Source organism: Hibiscus syriacus, unplaced genomic scaffold (genome assembly GCF_006381635.1).
Source record: "Hibiscus syriacus cultivar Baekdansim isolate YM2019G1 unplaced genomic scaffold, ASM638163v2 tig00111990_pilon, whole genome shotgun sequence".
Classification (NCBI taxonomy): Eukaryota; Viridiplantae; Streptophyta; class Magnoliopsida; order Malvales; family Malvaceae; genus Hibiscus; species Hibiscus syriacus.
Window position 1 is genome coordinate 147,086 of NW_024063231.1, and position 20,678 is coordinate 167,763.

The 20,678-nt window shown below is 34.8% G+C and overlaps 1 protein-coding gene across 1 annotated transcript in view; it reads right to left on the reverse strand.

The window, feature by feature from the left end:
* Positions 1–20,224, reverse strand: part of LOC120173900 (sphingoid long-chain bases kinase 1-like) — a 36,931-nt gene extending 16,707 nt beyond the window's left edge. The window contains exons 1-4 of the mRNA XM_039180939.1: positions 20,203–20,224; positions 19,349–19,590; positions 17,811–17,904; positions 17,667–17,704 (exon numbers count right to left, since the gene is read on the reverse strand). Of these exons, the coding sequence (XP_039036870.1) occupies positions 17,667–17,704; positions 17,811–17,904; positions 19,349–19,590; positions 20,203–20,224 (396 nt within the window). The remainder of the gene's footprint in view (positions 1–17,666; positions 17,705–17,810; positions 17,905–19,348; positions 19,591–20,202) is intronic.
* Positions 20,225–20,678: the final 454 nt, after the last annotated feature.

The window sequence follows — 20,678 nt, forward strand, 5'->3', positions numbered from 1 at the left end:
CCGACATATTTGAATCTCTTAACCCAAACTTTTAAACTCGCCCACTTTGATACTCCCCCCATTCAGTACTTCTGACTTTCCATTAATATCTGATCTAATTTTTGAAATTCTTGGCTTAAGATTTGCTTCCATGGGTGTTTCTGCTGGCTTACATCCCTTCATTCCAGTTTCTGATAGTAAACCAATCATATATTTCCTTTGATTGATCACTACTCCTTTTGACCTTGCAACCTCCATGTTAGAGTATGCCCAAAGACTAATCATATGATGATTGTAATAATACTTTTATTTATCGATTTTATTGAATAAAGGCATTGCAGCTATTATTTTCATTTATATACATTGTTTAACATAAACTGAAAGATAATAAAGTCGATATAATGACATAATTGTTATTATGGGCATGGACAATAATAATATGCTTAAGACTAACATGTTATTGATTGATGACAATGAGTTGTTATTGAAATAGAGATGTCACAATTGATACATGATTATATTGTTAGAGAACAATGTATTGGATTGACCGACCATGAGCATATGTCTTGGATTATTATGTGACATTCATAACATTGCTCATGGTGATGACTATATGTATGATCCTCAGACTTGAGATCAATATTATCCCAATATATATTGTTGTATGTTTTGATGCAACTAAACAAGCTCCGTAACTGGTTGCTCTATAAAGAATGTTATTGAATATATCTCAATATATGTAGTGGGTGTGTATGATTAAGATAGGATTTGTCCTTCATACATAATAGGAAATATATCACATGCCACATGATTGAGTAAGACTAGAAATGTATGGCCATGCTCGAATAAGTTGATATGAGATATCATAAACTATTCGTTAATTAAAGTCTACTCTAGATATCAAGAAACAATAGATGAGCTATACAAGTGTGACTATTCCAATACTTGTGCCTATTCTAGATATAAAGGACATAAGGATGTAATACATAAAAGAGTAATCACCAAGATGATATGTCGAATCATATTTTCTTGTAACTTAGGTGACAATGATATATTGCTAGATGTCACTCATTATATGTAATATTAGAATTGTTCTAATAATTACTGCTAACGTTACAAGAACCTACAAGGTCACACCCTAGGATTGAAACGAGCAAAGATGTACAATTGTTGTACGTTACTAAAATATATATCTAGAGTTAATTAAATATATGTTTAAAAATCCCGAATATATAATTTCAATTAATTAAATATATTTAATTAATTTAAAATAATAAAATCCCTAATATGATTAGGGTAACTTGGATATAAGAGGATTATTAAATTCCAATTAATTAAATATAGATTTAATTAATTTGAAATAATAAAACCTTAATATGATTAGGGTAACTTGGCTATAGAATGGTGTGTTAGGTCTAGCAGCCATTGGACAACACACACTCAAAACCTTCAGTCATTTTCTCTCAAAATAGTTTTGGGGAAAACAAAGATTGCTCTCAATCGGGTGAACTAAGTAGAGGTCGAGACGTTATTTCGTGGAGGCTTAAGATTCGAACCGATCTACACAACCAGTATTCACTGTTGTCCTTGCGTTTTTTCAAGGAACCCACTGTAAGTATTCACATCTCTTCCTCCCGATTTCAATTTTTTTCGTACTTGGATCGCTGGTGAGACCGTCGAATTTTGTTTCCACTGCTCTATGGGGTGCGCCGACGGTCCCAACATTGGCATCAGAGCCACTTGTACGATATGATTTTGGGTTAAATTTTTTGTTGATGCGATTTGTATGAGATGCATGTTCTAGTTTTATCGATTTCGATAAATATGTTGATATCATTGTTCAAATCGATACCCACAACGATTAATATGTTAATTTGTTAATATATTTTTCAATCGATTTGTTGTTGGATTATATATAGAGTGCGATAGCAGATTGCGTTTAGCAGTGGAACAATGGTTGTTCCGATGCAGAAAACCTTTGGGATTAAAAATCCAAAAGAACAATTCTGTTGATAATTGTTATCAAATCGTGAAGTTTTTCATGGAAACAGAAGTACAATGTATATATATATATATATGTTTGTTTTGTACGGTGTTTGATATGCATGGTTATAGCCCTTGTTCAATTCATAATGGTTTATTTTGAAATACAATCTGCGCACCGTGCCTTTCTATATCACTGTTGTATTTCTCTTCTCATCTTACTCCTTCGTATGTAAAACGAGTTTCTTTTAAAATTGTAAATCTATAAAGATTCACAAGGAGCAGAAGAAAGGCGAGAAGATGCTAGAGAGTAGTCTTAGGCTTTAGGGTTATTGGTTTCCCATTGGCTTGGGATGGGCCACCTTACTCATTGGTTTGGGCTATAACCATTGCATCTTATTTATTTATGTATATAATGAATCAAATGATATAATAAGAATAAATATTGATGAGATCAATAAGGGCCTAATATAAAACGAACAATGATGAGATAATTACGCAAATCCCTTTTTATAATCTAAGTTAACTTAACCGTCCAATATTTACCCTCGTTAAGGCTTTGATCGATATTGTGTGGGTTTTGGCAAAGTATTGGCACATAAATCTATCTTGGTTAAACGCGAAGAATAAGCAAGTGATATTGACCGGTTAAAATATTGGTAATAACTTAGCTAGGTTACTCTAATAGGATTAGAAACCTAGAGTTAAATATTTGGATAAGTCATGAGATGACTTGAACAAAAGTTGTTCACCAAAAATGAGGGTTACATTAGATGTAACTAGTCAAGTGTTACTTACCTAAATAATCATATCCAAAAAGAAAAGCCAAAGCTGATTTAGGAAATTGATGTATTATGGATCCTCACCCACTATAAAAATTTTCGTTGAATTTTTTTGAAATTAAAACAAAGAGGGTTTTTATTTTGAATAAAATAGTGGGAGTAATTTATAAATAAAGTCCTATTTATAAATTTTAAATTAGGTAAATTTACTTACTTTAATATTTCCATTGTTGTAGATTTAATGGAAAACAACATTTTATCACTGCGATCACTCCTTGAGAAGGATAAACTTAATGGCATAAACTTCCTTGACTGGTTTCGTAATTTGAGAATTGTTCTCAAACAGGAAAGGAAGAAATATGTCATTGAGGAACCTGTTCCTGATGAACCGGCAACTAATGCTTCAAAAGCTGACAAAGATAAATTCAAGAAACATATGGATGATATGTTAGATGTTGGATGTCTAATGCTTGCCACCATGACTCCTGAGCTTCAGAAGCAACATGAGGACATGGTTGCATATGAGATGATTCAAAATCTCAAAGAAATATATGAAGGGCAAGCACATTAAGAGAGATATGAGACCTCTAAAGCTCTATTTCAATGTAAAATGGCATAAGGAACTCTTGTAGGAGCTCATGTCATCAAGATGATGGGCTATATCCAAACGTTGGAAAAGCTGGGATTTCCTCTCAAAGATGAATTGGCTACCGATGTTATCCTGCAATCATTGCCAGATAGCTTTAGCCAATTTGTCTTTAATTTCAACATGAATGAAATTAAAAAAACTTTACCACAGTTACTTGCCATGTTACGAACAGCTGAAAGTAACATAAAAAAGGTTGGACCTAAGCCCATTCTGATGGTCAACAAGGACAAAGGAAATGGAAAGAAAAAAGTAGTGGAAAAGTCTAAGGGAAATGGTAAGACCAAATCAAAAGGGAAAAATGCATTGAAACCCAAAAGGGGAGTTAGCAAAGAAGGAAAATGTTTCCATTGCGATAAGACCGGACACTGGAAGAGAAACTGCCTTGTTTACCTTGAAGAGGTCAAGAAGGGAAAAGCAAACGGAACGTTTGTTTCAGGTATTTATGTTATTGATGTTAATTTGTCAATATCTACTTCTTGGGTATTAGATACCGGTTTTGGTTCTCATATTTGTACTTCTGTACATTGACTGCAAAAGAGAAGGAATCTGGCTAAAGGAGATGTAGACCTACGAGTGGGAAATGGAGCAAGAGTTGTTGCATTATCTATATGGACATATGTTTTATCTTTGCCTAGTGGACTTGATTTAAATTTAGAGGATTGTTATTATGTGCCTAGTTTGACTAAGAACATTATTTCTATTTCTTGTTTGGACAAGATTGGCTTTGAGATTACTATTAGGAATAATTATTGTTCTTTTTATCTCGATAGTGTTTTTTATGGTTCGACATAATTGGTTAATGGTCTCTATATTTTGGATCAAGATAACACCATTTATAACATAAATACTAAGAGATCAAAAACAAATGACTCGAATCAAACTTATCTTTGGCATTGTCGTCTAGGCCATATAAGTGAGAAATGCATATCAAAACTCCATAAAGATGGATTCTTAGATTCATTTATTTTCGAACAATATGATGTATGTGAATCTTGCTTGTTGGAAAAAATGACTAAAGCTCCTTTTAATAGTAAAGGTGAGCGAGCAAGTGATTTATTGGGGTTAATACATAGTGATGTATGTGGACCAATGAATACACAAGCCAGAGGTGGATTCCATTACTTCATTATTTTTACCGATGACTTCAGTCGGTATGGGTATATTTATCTTATACGCTATAAATCTAAAGCCCTTGAAAAGTTTAAGGAATTTAAAAATGAAGTACAAAATTGTTGAAAATAGGGCTAATGTAAAGTGAAGTAAAAAGGAATTGGGTGATGAAATAAATTAAATGACAAAGGTAAGAAAAGTGAAAAACTTCACTGTATTATATTCAAGTAACAATAGATTACAAGTTTAATATGCACATATAGTAGGTGAGAACAAGTATTTAATTTAAACTAAACTACTTAGTAGTTATCCTTATCTAACTTTCTAAGAGTTAATTTAAACTAAACTACTTAGTAGTTATCTTTATCAAACTTTCTAAGAGTTAGTGTTATATTAAAATACTAATTAATTATCCTTATCTATCGCATAACCTACACTCTCCCTCAAGTTGGGGAGTATATGTTGAAAAGACCCAACTTGGATATAATCTCATCAAAGGTAATTCTTGGAAGTGCTTTGGTGAGAATATTTGCTAACTAATTCTTCGTTGAAACATAATTGAGTTTCACCGTTCCACCATTCACCATTTCAGAGATGAAATGTCTATCAATCTCCACATGCTTTGTTCGGTCATGATGAATTGGATTCTTTGCAATACTTATTGCAGACTTACTATCACTTTGAAGTTCAAACCATTTATTGGCACATAACCCCAACTCAGTTAACATTCTTTGAAGCCAAATTCCTTCGCAAATTCCAAGTGCCATTGCTCTAAATTCTGCTTCTGCACTACTTCGAGACACCACAACCTATTTTTTACTTCTCCAAGTAACCAGATTTCCCCAAACAAATGAACAATAACCAGTTGTAGATCTATAATCTGTTAATTCACCTGCCCAGCTTGAATCCAAAAAAATTCTTATTGTTCTATCATCACTTTTTCTAAAAATTAACCCATGTCCTGGTGTCATTTTCAAGTATCTTAGAATTATATTCACTTCCTCTAAATGTTCTTCTCTTGGATCATTCATATATTGACTCACTATACTGACAGGGAACACAATATCAGGTCTAGTAAGTGATAAATAAATTAGTTTACCTACTAGCCTTTAGTATTGTTCTTTGTTCACAGGACTTCCCAATTCTTCTCTCCTTAGCTTAAGATTTGCTTCCATGGGTGTTTTTGCCGGCTTACATCCCTTTATTCTAGTTTTGATAGTAGATCAAGGATATATTTCCTTTGATTGATCACCATTCCTTCTTTTGACCTTGCAACCTCCATGCCTAAAAAATATCGTAAAGTTTCCAAGTCTTTGGTTTCAAACTCCTTCGCCAGTAGCTTTTTTTAATCTTTCTATTTCCATACAATCATCACATGTTATAATGATATCATCCACATAAACAATCAAAATTAACTTTTTTTGTTTGAAGCTGTTTTGACAAATAAAGTGTGATCTGACTGACATTGCTTGTAACCATCCTGAATAATCACCTTTATAAATCTGTCAAACCAGGCTCTTGGAGATTGCTTAAGTCCATACAAGGACTTTAGTAATCTACATGCTTTTCCTGTATTGCTCTTCACACCCGGTGGAATTTGCATATATACTTCCTCCTCCAAGTTTCCGTTTAGAAATGTGTTTTTGATGTCTAACTGATGTAGCACCCAATTCTCATTAACTGCTAATGACAGTAACACTCTCACAGTGTTTAGTTTTGCTACCGAGCAAACGTTTCATGATAATCAACTCCAAAAGATTGAGTGAATCCTTTCGCCACTAATCTCTCCTTATATCTTTCAATGCTACCATCAGCTTTGTATTTTACCGTGAATACCCATTTGCAGCCGACTGGTTTTTTATCTTTCGGAAGATTAACTATAATCCAAGTATTGTTATTTTCCAGTGCTTTTAATTCCTCTTCTACTGCCTTTTTCCACTTGAGATCTTTCAATGCTTCTTCCACCATATCTGGAATAGTAATGCTATCTACACTTGCTGTAAAGTTCTTAAAATAAGGCATTAGCTTTCCGTATGCAACAAATCTCTCAATTGGATAATTTCTGCATTTTCTTACTCATTTCCTTTGAGCAATCATCAAGTCATTATCATCAATTAAAGCATTTAATTCAGTGGAAGAACTCTGAGTACCTTCTTTGTTTTCCAAAGGATTCTCGTTCAGTTTCGGTTCATGATAGTGTCCATGCTGTGTGGGAGACTTGGGATTAGGTTCAGGGATTGATTTAGAAATTGGTTTTTGTCGTCTCTTGTAAATCTGCAATTGGATTGAGGTATTTGAGGCGAAGTGATATGCTGATCATGCCGAGGTAAATGTGTTTCGGTGGATTGGTTTGGTAAGGATGCGTTTTCTGGGTTCAGTAGTGTTGTTTGGTCTGGCTGTAGCGATTTTGTAGGCTTATTTGACTGGTTTAACTGGTTTGACGGTGCTGGATGATCAAAAAGAGATGGCTGCAAATTAAGTGACAATTGATGTGAGTCAATAAACTGATATTCATTATATGACTCCCCCTGAATAGCAGTTTTAAGGAAAAAAAAAGGTGTTTTTTCAAAGAAAATAACGTCCATAGTAATAAAGAATTTCTTTTTACGAGGATAATAACACCGAAAGCCCTTTTGAGTCGATGAAAACCAGAAACACACATCGAAATGCTCGAGGATCTAATTTGACCTGAAAGGAACATTGTTATGAACGAACATAGTACAACCAAAAACTCTAAAGGGTAACAATGAAGTCATCGATTTAAAATTAGGAAAAAACTGAAGAAAAACATCTCTCGGACACTTAAATTGTAACGGTTTACTAGGGAGACGGTTAATCAAATAAGTGGCAGTTAAAAGGGCTTCCCCCAAAAATAGTTTGAAACATTTGTGGAAAAAAGTAAAGACCGAGTAACCTCAAGAAGATGCCTTTTTTTTTTTGCTCAGCAATCCCATTTTGTTGAGGAGAATTGACACACGAAGTAAGATGAATAATCCCGGTTTCCTGAAAGAAAGAACCCAAAAATTGGCAAAATACTCACTACCATTGTCAGAATGAAACATTTGGATTGAACACTAAAATTGGGTTTCAACAATCTTATGGAACTGTTTAAATATTTCACAAGTTTTCAGATTTGGTTTTCATGAGAAAGGTCCAGGTAGTACGAGTATGATCATCAATAAATGAAATAAACCACCGAAACCCATGTAAAGATGTGACCCGAGATGGTCCCCAAATATCACTATGGATCATGGTAAATGGTTTGGACGGTTTATATGGAGAAGGTAGATAAACACTCCTAATTTGTTTAGCAAGTGGACAAATATCACAAGAAAAATATTTTGGACTCTTATTGACAAACAAATGTGGAAACAATTTTCCAAGATAAAAGAAACTGGGATGTCCTAAACAAAAATGCAATAACATAACATCGGTAAAGACCCCCACAAAGCCTAGCACTGCCAATCACTTTCCCTGAGCTAGAATCCTGAAATTCACAAAAATCATAGTTAAATTTCGTGATACAGCATAAATCAGCAGACAACTTGCTAATGGAGATAAGATTAAAAGTAATTGGGAACATAAAGAAAATGAGATAACAAAATGTCTGATTTATTCGAATAGACCCATGACCGATAACACCGAATAAAGAACCATCAGCTGTTCGAATATGAGAGATAGACGAGTCGGCATAAAAATTGTGAAAGAGCCGAAGATCACCTGTCATGTGATCACTTGCACCAGAATCCACAACCCAAGTAGGAGTGGTGGATATATTAGCCAAAGTAGCAGAAAGAATTCTACCTGCAGGTACTGATTGGGAATGAGTGTTTAACTGACTAAAAAACTGTTGTAACTCTTCCATTTGTTTTTTAGTAAACGAAATTCCTTGTAAATCAGTATTCACAACACAGTTTTCTTGATTATCATGTTGTTGATGCTGTTTTGAAGACTTCCCATCAGTAGGCTTGCCATGTAATTTCCAACAGGAATCCCGCAGATGGCCAACCTTCTTACAAGAGTCATACCAAGGTCTCCTCTTCTTTGGATGAGTAATAGTTTGAGAGTGAGGGATATAATTGTCACCATTCAATCGGTGACATATGATAGAGGCTGAAGAAATATCAGAATAGGGTGAATTAATAAGGAATTCTGAAGTGACTTTCGATGAAGAAGTGTGGAATTCATGATCGACAGCTAGATTTAGGGTAAAAAAAGAAGAAAAAAATCGGCTAGATTTAGGTGAAGGATCGGTCACCTAGCTGATACCATGTTGAAAATAGGGCTAATGTAAAGTGAAGTAAAAAGGAATTGGGTGATGAAATAAATTAAATGACAAAGTAAGAACAAGTGAAAAACTTAACTATAGTATATTCAAGTAACAATAGATTACAAGTTTAATATGTATATATAGTAGGTGAGAACAAGTATTTAATTTAAACTAAACTACTTAGTAGATATCCTTATCTAACTTTGTAAGAGTTAATTTAAACTAAACTACTTAGTAGTTATCTTTATCTAACTTTCTAAGAGTTAGTGTTATATTAAAATACTAATTAATTATCCTTATCTATCGCATAACCTACAAAAATATAGGAAAGAGTATTAAGGCACTTCAATCAGATCAAGGTGGAGAATACTTAAGTATAAAGTTTGATGAACTCCTAAAAGAATGTGGGATTGTCTCACAGCTTACACCACCTGGTACACCACAGTGGAATGGAGTTTCTGAAAGAATGAATCGAACACTGTTAGACATGGTTCGATCGATGATGAGTCATAGTGATCTTCCAACTTCTTTTTGGGGACATGCACTTGAAACAGTCGCTTTCACACTAAATCGTGTTCAATCTAAATCGGTTCAAAAGACACCATATGAGATATGGACTGGGAAACATCCCGGTATGTCTTTTATAAAGATTTAGGGTTGTGAAGCTTATGTAAAACATCAGATGTCTACAAAGCTTTAACCTAAATCTCATAAGTGTATATTTGTTGGATATCCTAAAAAAACTAAGGGATACTATTTCTTCAACCCTAACGAGAACAAGTGTTTGTTGCTCGAACAGGAGTTTTTCTCGAAAGCGAATTTCTCTCAAAGAAAGGGAAGGGAAGAAATATTAAACTTGAAGAAGTTCAAGAACAACAAATAAATGAACCTGAAGTTGAGCATGTTTCACAAGTTTTTGAGGAGCATTCAACAGATTTAGAAACATAATCACTACGTAGATCCACAAGAGAACATTGTGCACTTGAGAGATTTGGATTTCTCGTTACGACACATGGAGATGTTCTTCTTATGGATCAAGATGAGCCCAAGACTTATCAAGAGGCAGTGTCTAGCCCAGACTCTTAGAAATGGCTTGAAGCCATGAGATCTGAGATGGATTCCATGTCAGTAAACTAAGTATGGACTTTGGTTGAACCACCTGAAGGGGTCAAACCTATAGGGTGTAAATGGGTTTTCAAGAAGAAAACTGACATAGATGGTAATGTACAAACATACAAGGGGCGATTAGTCGCTAAAGGTTTTCAACAAGTTCATGGTGTAGACTATGACGAAACATTCTCCCCTGTAGCTATGTTTAAGTCCATCCAGATCCTACTCGCAATAGCTACATTCCATGATTATGAAATCTGGCAAATGGACGTCAAAACTGCCTTCCTTAATGGAAAACTTGAAGATATGTGGATATGACACAACCAGAAGGTTTTGTCTTTCCAGGAAATACTGGAAAGGTTTGTAAGCTACAGAGGTCTATTTATGGACTAAAACAAGCTTCTCAAAGCTGGAATCTTCATTTCAATGATGCAATCAAAGAGTTTGGTTTTATCAGAAATGAAGATGAGCCTTGTGTTTATAAGAAGGCTAGTGGGAGCATTGTTTCTTTCCTAATCTTGTATGTAGACGACATACTCATCATAGGAAATGATATACCTACTTTATAGTCTATTAAGACTTGGTTAAGTAGTTGTTTTTCTATGAAAGATTTGGGTGAGGCAACGTATATCTTAGGAGTTAAGATCTATAGAGATAGATCACGATGACTTCTAGGTCTGAGTCAAAGTACATATATAGACAAAGTGTTGAAAAGGTTCAGTATGGAAAAATCCAAGAAAGGATTTTTGCCTATGAGACATGGCATTTCTCTTTCTAAGAAATGTGTCCTTCAACTCCACTAGAAAGAGAATGGATGAATAAGATTCCATATGCTTGGGCTATTGGTTCTATAATGTATGCCATGATATGTACTCGGCCATATGTATCGTATGCTCTAAGCATGACGAGTCGGTATCAAGCAAACCCTGGTGAAAATCACTGGGTTACGGTTAAAAATATCCTTAAGTACTTAAGAAGAACTAAGGATAAATTTCTTGTCTATGGAGGGGAGGAAAAGCTTAGTATAAAATGTTATATTGATGCCAGCTTCCAAACTGACAAAGATGAATCACGATCGTAATTGGGTTTTGTATTTTATCTTAATTGAGGTGCTGTGAGCTGGAAAAGTTCGAAGCAAGACACAGTAGCTGATTCTACAACATAGGCTGAATACATTACAGCCAGTGAAGTAGCAAAAGAGGTTGTTTGGATCAAGAAGTTCATATCAGAATTAGAGGTTGTTCCCAGCATATCAGATGTTGTAAAACTCCTTTGTGACAATAATGGAGCTATTGCACAAGCAAAGGAACCAAGATCTCATCAACGATCCAAACATATTCTTAGGCGCTTTCATCTTATTCGAGAGATCATTAATCGAGGAGATGTGGAAATATGTAGAGTACACACTGGATGACAACATTGCTAATCCCTTGACGAAGCCTCTTACACAGCAGAGGCATGATCGTCACACTGAGTCACTCGGTATTAGATATGTGAATGATTGGTCTTAGTGCTAATGGGAGATTGTTAGAGTATGCCCAAAGACCAATCATATGATGATTGTAATAATACTTTTATTTACAGATTTTATTGAATAAAGGCATTGCCACTATTATTTTCATTTATATATATGTGTTTAATATAATCTAAAAGATAATAAAGTCTATATAATGACATAATTTTTATTATTAAAAGATCCCTAGTCAAGTATTATTATGGGCATGGACAATAATAATACGCTTAAGACTAACATGTTATTGATTGATGACAATGAGTTGTTATTGACATAGAGATGTCACAATTGATACATGATTATATTGTTAGAGAACAATGTATTGGATTGACCGACCATGAGCATATGTCTTGGATTATTATGTGACAGTCATAACATTGCACATGGTGATGACTATATATATGATCCTCAGACTTGAGATCAATATTATCCCAACATATATTGTTGTATGTTTTGATGCAGCTAAACAAGCTCCGTAGTTGGTTGCTCTATAAAGAATGTTATTAAATATATCTCAATATATGTAGTGGGTGTGTATGATTAAGATAGGATTTGTCCTTCCTACATAATAGGAAATATATCACAGGCCACTTGATTGAGTAAGACTAGAAACGCATGGGCATGCTCAAATAAGTTGATATAAGATATCATAAACTATTCGTTAATTAAAGTCTACTCTAGATATCAATAAACAATAGAAGGGTTATACAAGTGTGACTATTCCAAGACTTGTGCCTATTCTAGATATAAAGGACATAAGGATGTAATACATAAAAGAGTAATCACCAAGGTGATATGTCGAATCATATTTTCTTGTAACTTAGGTGACAATGATATATTGTTAGATGTCACTCATTGTATGTAATATTAGAATTGTTCTAATAATTACTGCTAACGTTACAAGAACCTACAAGGTCACACCCTAGGATTGAAACGAGAAAAGATGTACAATTGTTGTACGTTACTAAAATATATATCTAGAGTTAATTAAATATATGTTTTAATAATCCTGAATATTTAATTTCAATTAATTAAATATAGATTTAATTGATTTGAAATAATAAAATCCCTAATATGATTATGGTAACTTGGATATAAGCGGATTATTAAATTTCAATTAATTAAATATAGATTTAATTAATTTGAAATAATAAAACCCTAATATGATTAGGGTAACTTGGCTATAAAAAGGTGTGTTAGGTCTAGCAGCCATTAGACAACACACAATCAAAACCTTCAGCCGTTTTCTCTCAAAAGAGTTTTGGGGAAAATAAAGATTGCTCTCAATCGGGTGAACTGAGTTGAGGCAAAGACGTTATTTCGTGGAGGCTTAAGATTGAACCGATCTACACAACCAGTATTCACTTTTGTCCTTGATGTTTTTCAAGGAACCCACTGTAAGTATTCACATCTCTTCCTCCCGATTTCAGTTTTTTTTGTACTTGGATCGCTGGTGAGACCGTCGAGTTTTGTTTCGCTGCGCCATGGGGTGAGCCGACGGTCCCAACATTCCATGCCTAAGAAATATCGTAAAGTTCCCAAGTCTTTAGTTTTGAACTCCTTCGCCAATAGCTTTTTCAGTCTTTCTATCTCCATACAATCATCACCTGTTAAAATGATATCATCCACATAGACAATCAAAATTGTCTTTTTGTTGTTCCAAGCTGTTTTGACAAATAAAGTGTGACCCGATTGACATTGCTTGTAACCATCCTGAATAATCACCTTTTAAATCTGTCAAACCAAGCTCTTGGAGATTGGTTAAGTCCATACAAAGACTTTAGTAATCTACACGCTTTTCATGTATTACTCTTCACACCCGGTGGAATTCGCATATATACTTCCTCCTCAAGTTTCTGTTTAGAAATACATTTTTATGTCCAACTGATGAAGCACCCAATTCTCATTGACTGCCAATGACAGTAACACTCTCACAGTGTTTAGTTTTGCTACCAAAGTAAACATTTCATGATAAACGACTCCAAAAGATTAAGTAAATCCATTCGCCACTAATCTCGCCTTATATCTTTCAATACTACCATCAGCTTTGTATTTTACCGTGAATACCCATTTACAGCCGACTAGTTTTTTATCTTTCAGAATATCAACTATAATCCAAGTATTGTTGTTTTCCAGTGATTTTAATTCCTCTTCTACTGCCTTTTTCCACTTGGGATCTTTCAATGCTTCTTCCATTGTATTGTAACAGTAATGCTATCTACACTTGTTGTACAGTTCTTAAAACAAGGCGTTAGCTTTCCATATGCAACAAATCTATCAATTGGATAATTTCTTCATTTTCCTACTCATTTCCTTTGAGCAATCGGCAAGTCATTATCATCAATTAAAACATTTAATTCAGTGTAAGAACTCTGATTACATCCTTCATTCTCCAAAGGATTATCGTTCGGTTACAGTTCATGACAGTGTACATGCTGTGTGGAAGACTCGAGAGTAGGTTCAGGGATTGATTTAGAAATTTGTTTTTGTCGTCTCTTGTAAATTAGCAATTCGGATTGAGGTATTTGAGGTGAAGTGATATCTTGATCATGGTGAGGTAAGTATGTTTCAGTGGGCTGGTTTGTCAAGGATAAATTTTATGGGTTCGGTAGTACTATTTGGTTTGACTAGAGCGATTTTGTAGGCTGATTGGACTGGTTTGACTGATATGGCGGTGTTGGTCGGTCAAAAAGAGCTAGTTGCAAATCAAGTGACAATTGTTGTGAGTCAACAAACTGATATTCATTATATGACTCCCCTTGAATAGCAGTTTTAAGGAAAAAAAATGTTTTTTTCAAAGAAAGTAACGTCCATGTAATAAAGAATTTCTTTGTACGAGGACAATAACACCAAAAGCCCTTTTGAGTCGAAGAATAACCCAGAAACACACACTGAAATGCTCAAAGATCTAATTTGGACCTAAAAGAAACATTGTTATGAACAAACACAGTACAACTAAAAACTCTAAGGGGTAACAATGAAGTCATCGGTTTAAAATTGGGAAAAACTGAAGAAAAACATCTCTCGACCACTTAAATTATAACGGTTTACTAGGGAGATAGTTAATCAAATAAGTGGCAGTTAAAAGGGTTTCCCCCTAAAAATAGTTAAGAACATTTGTGGAATAAAGAAGAGACTGAGTAACCTCAAGAAGATGCATTTTTTGGCTCAGCAATCCCATTTTGTTGAGGAGAATTGACACACGAAGTAAGATGCACAATCCCAGTTTTCTTAAAGAAAGAACCCAAAACATTGGCAAAATACTCACTACCATTATCAAAATGAAACATTTGGATAAAACACTGAAATTGGGTTTCAGCCATCTTTTGGAAAAAAATGGCTGTCCCTTTTTCCCATATGTATGGGGTTAAGGGGAGGTAAGATAGTAGGCTACCCCCAACACCAGTTGAAGCAGCTTCCGTAAGAGACCTCCGAAATTGACACGAAGTAAGATGCACAATCCCAGTTTTCTGAAAGAAAGAACCCAAAACATTGGCAAAATACTCACTACCATTATCAAAATGAAACATTTGGATAAAACACTGAAATGGGTTTCACCATCTTAAACACTGAAATTGGTTTCAGCCATCTTTTGGAAAAAATGGCTGTCCCTTTTTCCCATATTGGGTAAGGGGAGGTAAATAGTAGGCTACCCCCAACACCAGTTGAAGCAGCTTCCGTAAGAGACCTCCGAAATAAAGCTTCATATTTATTTTTCATGAGAAAGGTCCAGGTAATACGAGTGTGATCATCAATAAATGAAATAAAACACCGAAACCCATGTAAAGATACGACCTGAGATGGTCTCCAAATATCACTATAGATCATGGTAAATGGTTTGGATGGTTTATACGAAGAAGTAGATAAACACTCTTAGTTTGTTTACCAAGTGGACAAATATCACAAGAAAAAGATTTCAGACTTTTATTGACAAACAAACGTGGAAACAATTTTGCAAGATAAAAGAAACTGGGATTTCCTAAAAGAAAGTGCAATAACATAACATCGGTTGAAGGTTCAGGTAAAGGAAATTGTTGTATAACATTGAAGGAAGCATGTGGGTAGGAAAATAAAGTTGCTGGAAGAAGGTAAAGACCCCCACAAAGTCTAGCACTTCCAATCACTTTCCCCGAGCTGGAATCCTGAAATTCACAAAAATCATAGTTAAATTTCATTGTATAGCATAAATCGACAGACAAATTGCTAATGGAGATAAGATTGCAAGTGAGATTGAGAACATAAAGAAAATGAGATAAAAAAAATGTCCGGATTTATTCGAATAGACCCCTGATCGATAACACCAGAAAGAGAACCATCCGCTGTTCGAATATGATGACCACAATCCAAGTAGGAGTGGTGGATTTATTAGCCAAAGTAGCAGAAGAAATTCTACATGAAGGTACGGATTGGGAATAAGTGTTTAACAGACTAAAAAACTGTTGCAACTCTTCCATTTGTTTTTTAGTAAACGAACTTCCTTGTAAATCAGTATTTACAACACAATTTCCTTAAGTATCACATTGTTGATGTTGTTTTGAAGACTTCCCATCAGTAGGCTTGCCATGTAACTTCCAACAAGAATCTCGCAGATGACCAACCTTCTTACAGTAGTCACACCAAGTTCTCCCCTTCTTTGGTCGAGTAGTAGTTTGAGAGTGAGCAATGCAGATCCTTCAGCGGGCTACGAATCAGAAAGCATAACTATATGTTGACTTTCTTTATGTCGTACCGCATAGAATACTTCCCGGATTGAAGGAAGAGGTTTGAGTCCTAATACTCGTCTCCAGACTTCATCAAGATCCCGATGCAAACCAGACAAAAACTGGAATATCCGGCGATGTTCAACAATCTTCTTGAATAGACGGGCATCTTCTGCACACCTCCATTCATGGGATTCGAACAAATCAAGTTACTGCCATAAGTGCGACATTAGAGTAAAATATTGATTCATGGTCATGTTGTCTTGTTTGAGATTGACAAGTTGACACTCAATCCCAAATAGAGCATCTGAATTTTCCAAATTCGAATATATCGCCTTTGTTGCGCTCCAAATTTTAACCGTTGTTTCGTATAGCATAAAGTTTTCCCCCACAATAGGAATCATGGAATTGATGAGCCATGACATAATCATGGTATTCTCACTTAGCCAGGTTAGATATTTAGGACCCGTCACAATAGGAACTGATGTAGTCTCCAAAATATATTGTTGTTTGCGCCGACTGGTTATATAAATGCGAACAGATTGGGACCAAGGGATATAATTATCACCATTCAATTGGTGACCGATGATAGAGGCGTAAGAAACATAAAAAATGTTAGAACTAGGCGAATTAACGAGGATTTCCGAAGTGACCTCCGATGAAGAAGAGGCGGAATTTATGATCGACGGCTAGAGACATAATCATGGTATTCTCACTTAGCCAGGTTAGACATTCAGGATCCGTCACAATTGGAACTGATGTAGTCTCCAAAATATATTGTTGTTTGCGCCGGATATAATTGTCACCATTCAATTAGTGACCAATGATAGAGGCGTAAGAAACATAAAAAATGTTAGAACTAGGCGAATTAACGAGGATTTCCGAAGTGACCTCCGATGAAGAAGAGGCGAAATTTATGATCGACGGCTAGAGTTAGGGTAAAAGGGTAAAAAATGATCGGCTAGGGTTAGGGAGAAGGATCGATCACCTAACTGATACCATGTTGATAAAGAGTAACCAGCATAGTGGAGAAGAAAAAAACTTTTTATATTATTGATTGGTGAAAGTACATCTTGTCTTTTTATATGAAAAGTTAGGAGTAAGTATTCTATTAGAAATAAACTACCTACTAGTTATCCTTATCTATTTAACTTTCTAAGAGTTAATATTATATTAAATTACTAACTAACAAGACTTATCGCATAACCTACAGACTCCAATACTTTAATACCATAAATAAGCAGAAGAAATATACTTGGCATAATGAGTAAGCAACATTAATGCAATTACATAAACATAGGAATTACTCCTTCCCTAATGATTCAATACTATCATACAGAGGTCAATCAGTCCCTCAAAAAATCGATCCATGAATCACCCAATGACACAACGGAATACCTATTCTTAGAAAAGTTTGGGAGTAATTCCACTTTTCCATGTAACTAAAAAATATTAATGGTGTTGAAATGGGTAGGGGAAAAAGAGACTTGGAATGAAAGGTTCCCTAGAGAAAACAAATAAATAAGTTAGAAACAAGTATGGAAATTGGAATAAAATTGAAATGGCTAACCTCATTAATTATCCCATCACCACCAACGCATATTATTCCTAAAGGAAGTATAACAATTTAAATTCATGTTAATGGAGAAGATCATGACAATCATCAAAACCATAAGCAAAGACAGAATAAGTAATTAAAGGTAAGTATTACTACTATCAGGGCATGTGCTGATATCAACGGTAGATTCCAACTTTTTAGCATGGCCGACAGATGATGTTTTGACTACCTCTAATTTGAACCCTGCAAGCTTTCACAGTTTTCACATAACACGTAAAACTCAATGAAGCCAAAACTCCAAAACAGCTTCTTCTTGAAAATAATGAAAGAATATCACAAGAGTTGGAAAGCAGTGATGATAAAACATACCAAAGAAGCAATGAGTTAAAGAAAAGAGAAAATAAAGCATGCGGGAAAACACCATTATCCAAAAATTCTACCATTTGTTAATCAAGTAGTATGCAGCAGTATATAACTAATGATTCCTTTATATATATTACATCAAGAATATTCATCTTTAAAAGGAAATCCTAACAAGTAAAGTTTGCCAACACCAGAATTAGAATTCAAAGATACATCACATGAAACGCCAAATATGCCGAGTATCAATGATACTCACCATGCAACAACACAGAAAAAATAAAACATAATTCAATTTTTATCTACACTTTCTCAGAGGCTATAGATTACTAAATAGTTTTGCCACGACCTTCACCAGCTTTTTTCATTTTGATGATGATATCAGAGAAAAATATTCAACCTTCTATAATTGTAGCAAAGAATACTAATGCATCTTCAGTTCAAACAATCCATTTTATCCTAACCATACTTTTCTCTATGCAAGTAATCCCAACAATAAAAATCAGGGTATTTATGGATTTAAGCAGTTATGTGGAAGTGCTCTTATTAAGATCTCAAAGAATGATTGAACCAAGCACCTATAAGATTTATATGCATCCAAGTGAAGGTTAAATTTAGCATATTGATTCCCTAAGATATAAACTAAGAGCCTAGGCATCAGTTCATATAAGAGAAAAAAACCCAAGGATTTTATTTACTTATAGGTGGTTAGTGAATATACCAATATGGTAGAGAGGAAGTAACTAATAAGTTGCAAATAACAGCAGCAATTACGATACGATCAACGACAATCAATGTCAGTGTATCAAATCCTAAATAGTGTCTGTACAAATTAGTGAGGATAAAAGAGCACACCTTAAATATAGGTTCAACAATTCAGAAACAATTAAGGAAACAATTCAATATAACGAGCATTTTTGTGGATTCCTGCACCTGAAGATGAGCTCATGAGGAGCATTCATTAGAAACAATTCAGAAGAAGCTTGCTTCTTTGAAGAAACTAAAGGGTGAGGCAAACAATTAAGGAAACAATTGATCTGCGAACCCACCAACCCATTGAACAACTTCTTCTACACTAGAAGCTAAGAAACGAAAATCCTTTTTTGCTTCTCTTCGGTTTAATAAAGCATGAAAGGTCATAAGAACCCCTTGTTAGAGTGTAAGCATACACAGTGAAATGTCTAACACCGACATTATAAGAAACCTGTCAATATAAGAAAACTGAATAGGCCGATTGCAAACCCAAAACGGTGGAAAATAAATACTTAATTCATGTAAGGGTCTATTCCAGATGAAATCATCTAGAGGTAAGATATGAGAACCCTAAACTATGCCTTGTTAGTGAGTTTAGCAGCAACAGTTTCCTGGTCGGCAATATCAATAGTAATAGTTGGGGCATTCTTTCTTGTATCGAAAATGAGATTCACCAAGTAAACCACGTAACCAAGCAAATCTGACTTTTCATCCCCTCCAATGTCGATTCGATGCTCTTTTGTCTTAGGTTTATCAGTCTGATCATCCGTGACAGGGGCTTCACTACGTTTGGAGGAAGCCTTGTGCTTCTTACTACGTTTCTCTGGGAACACAATTGGGGAAGAGGGGGTTGCTATTTGGGAGCACAAGCTCAGCCGCCTCCCCGACTACTGAGACGGCGACGGCTGTGACGACGATGATACTCTCACAGATGGAATATCATTACTCCTTGACAGACTTCCACTCTTATGCATATCCAATCATGCGCTTCTGGCCCACAATTGTAACCACCAAATCTCACAACTACAGAAAATAAATAAACAGATGGAGACATACAAAAGAGAAAACGAATCTTTGTTTTCTTTATTATTTAAATTCTAATTTTTTCTCCTTAATAATCTCAAGCCAGCTGTAGTGGAGATTATGATAACGGTGGGAGCTTGAAAGCCACGAATTGCGATCAGAGATCTCCTACAGTGCGAATCGTAGGAATAATCTGGCAGATCAGCTCAGGATTTTAAAATTTTAGTTCTACTTTCTTTCTTTTTAAAAAAAATGGATTTAAATTAAATTTGTGAATAATTTGGAAGGTATTTGGAGAGTTGACAAGAAATGAGAAATGAATTTGACCTTGAAAGGAAGGAGACGACGACCAGAATGAAATGGGCTGAGATGAACGGATCCGTCGATTGAAACCTAAGGTGAAGGCCCTTACCCTTTTTCACACTCATGTTCATGTTTTATCAGGCCAAGGTATAATATATGATAGAGAAAATAACTTCAGTGACCGAAAATGCCTTGTAATATACGATTTTAACCAATTTTTTTGGATTTGCGAAACTGACCAATAAATTCGTAACGCGAACTCCAATTTCACAACTCAGTTTCCAAATTCGCAACGCGAATATGTAAATCGCAACGCGAATATGTAAATCGCAACGCGAATTTGTAAATCGCAACACGAATTTGTAAATCACAACGCGAATCTATAAATCGCAACGCAAATCTGTAAATCGCAATGCGAATTTGTAATTCGCAACACATAAGTCAAATTCGCAAAGCGCGTTTATTTTTGCAACGCGAATTTTATTTTCGAATTCGAAACACAATATTAATTTCGCAACACAAATGTAAAAAGTATAATCGCAAATCATAACCTAAAACCCTTAATCACAACACAACCTCATCTCC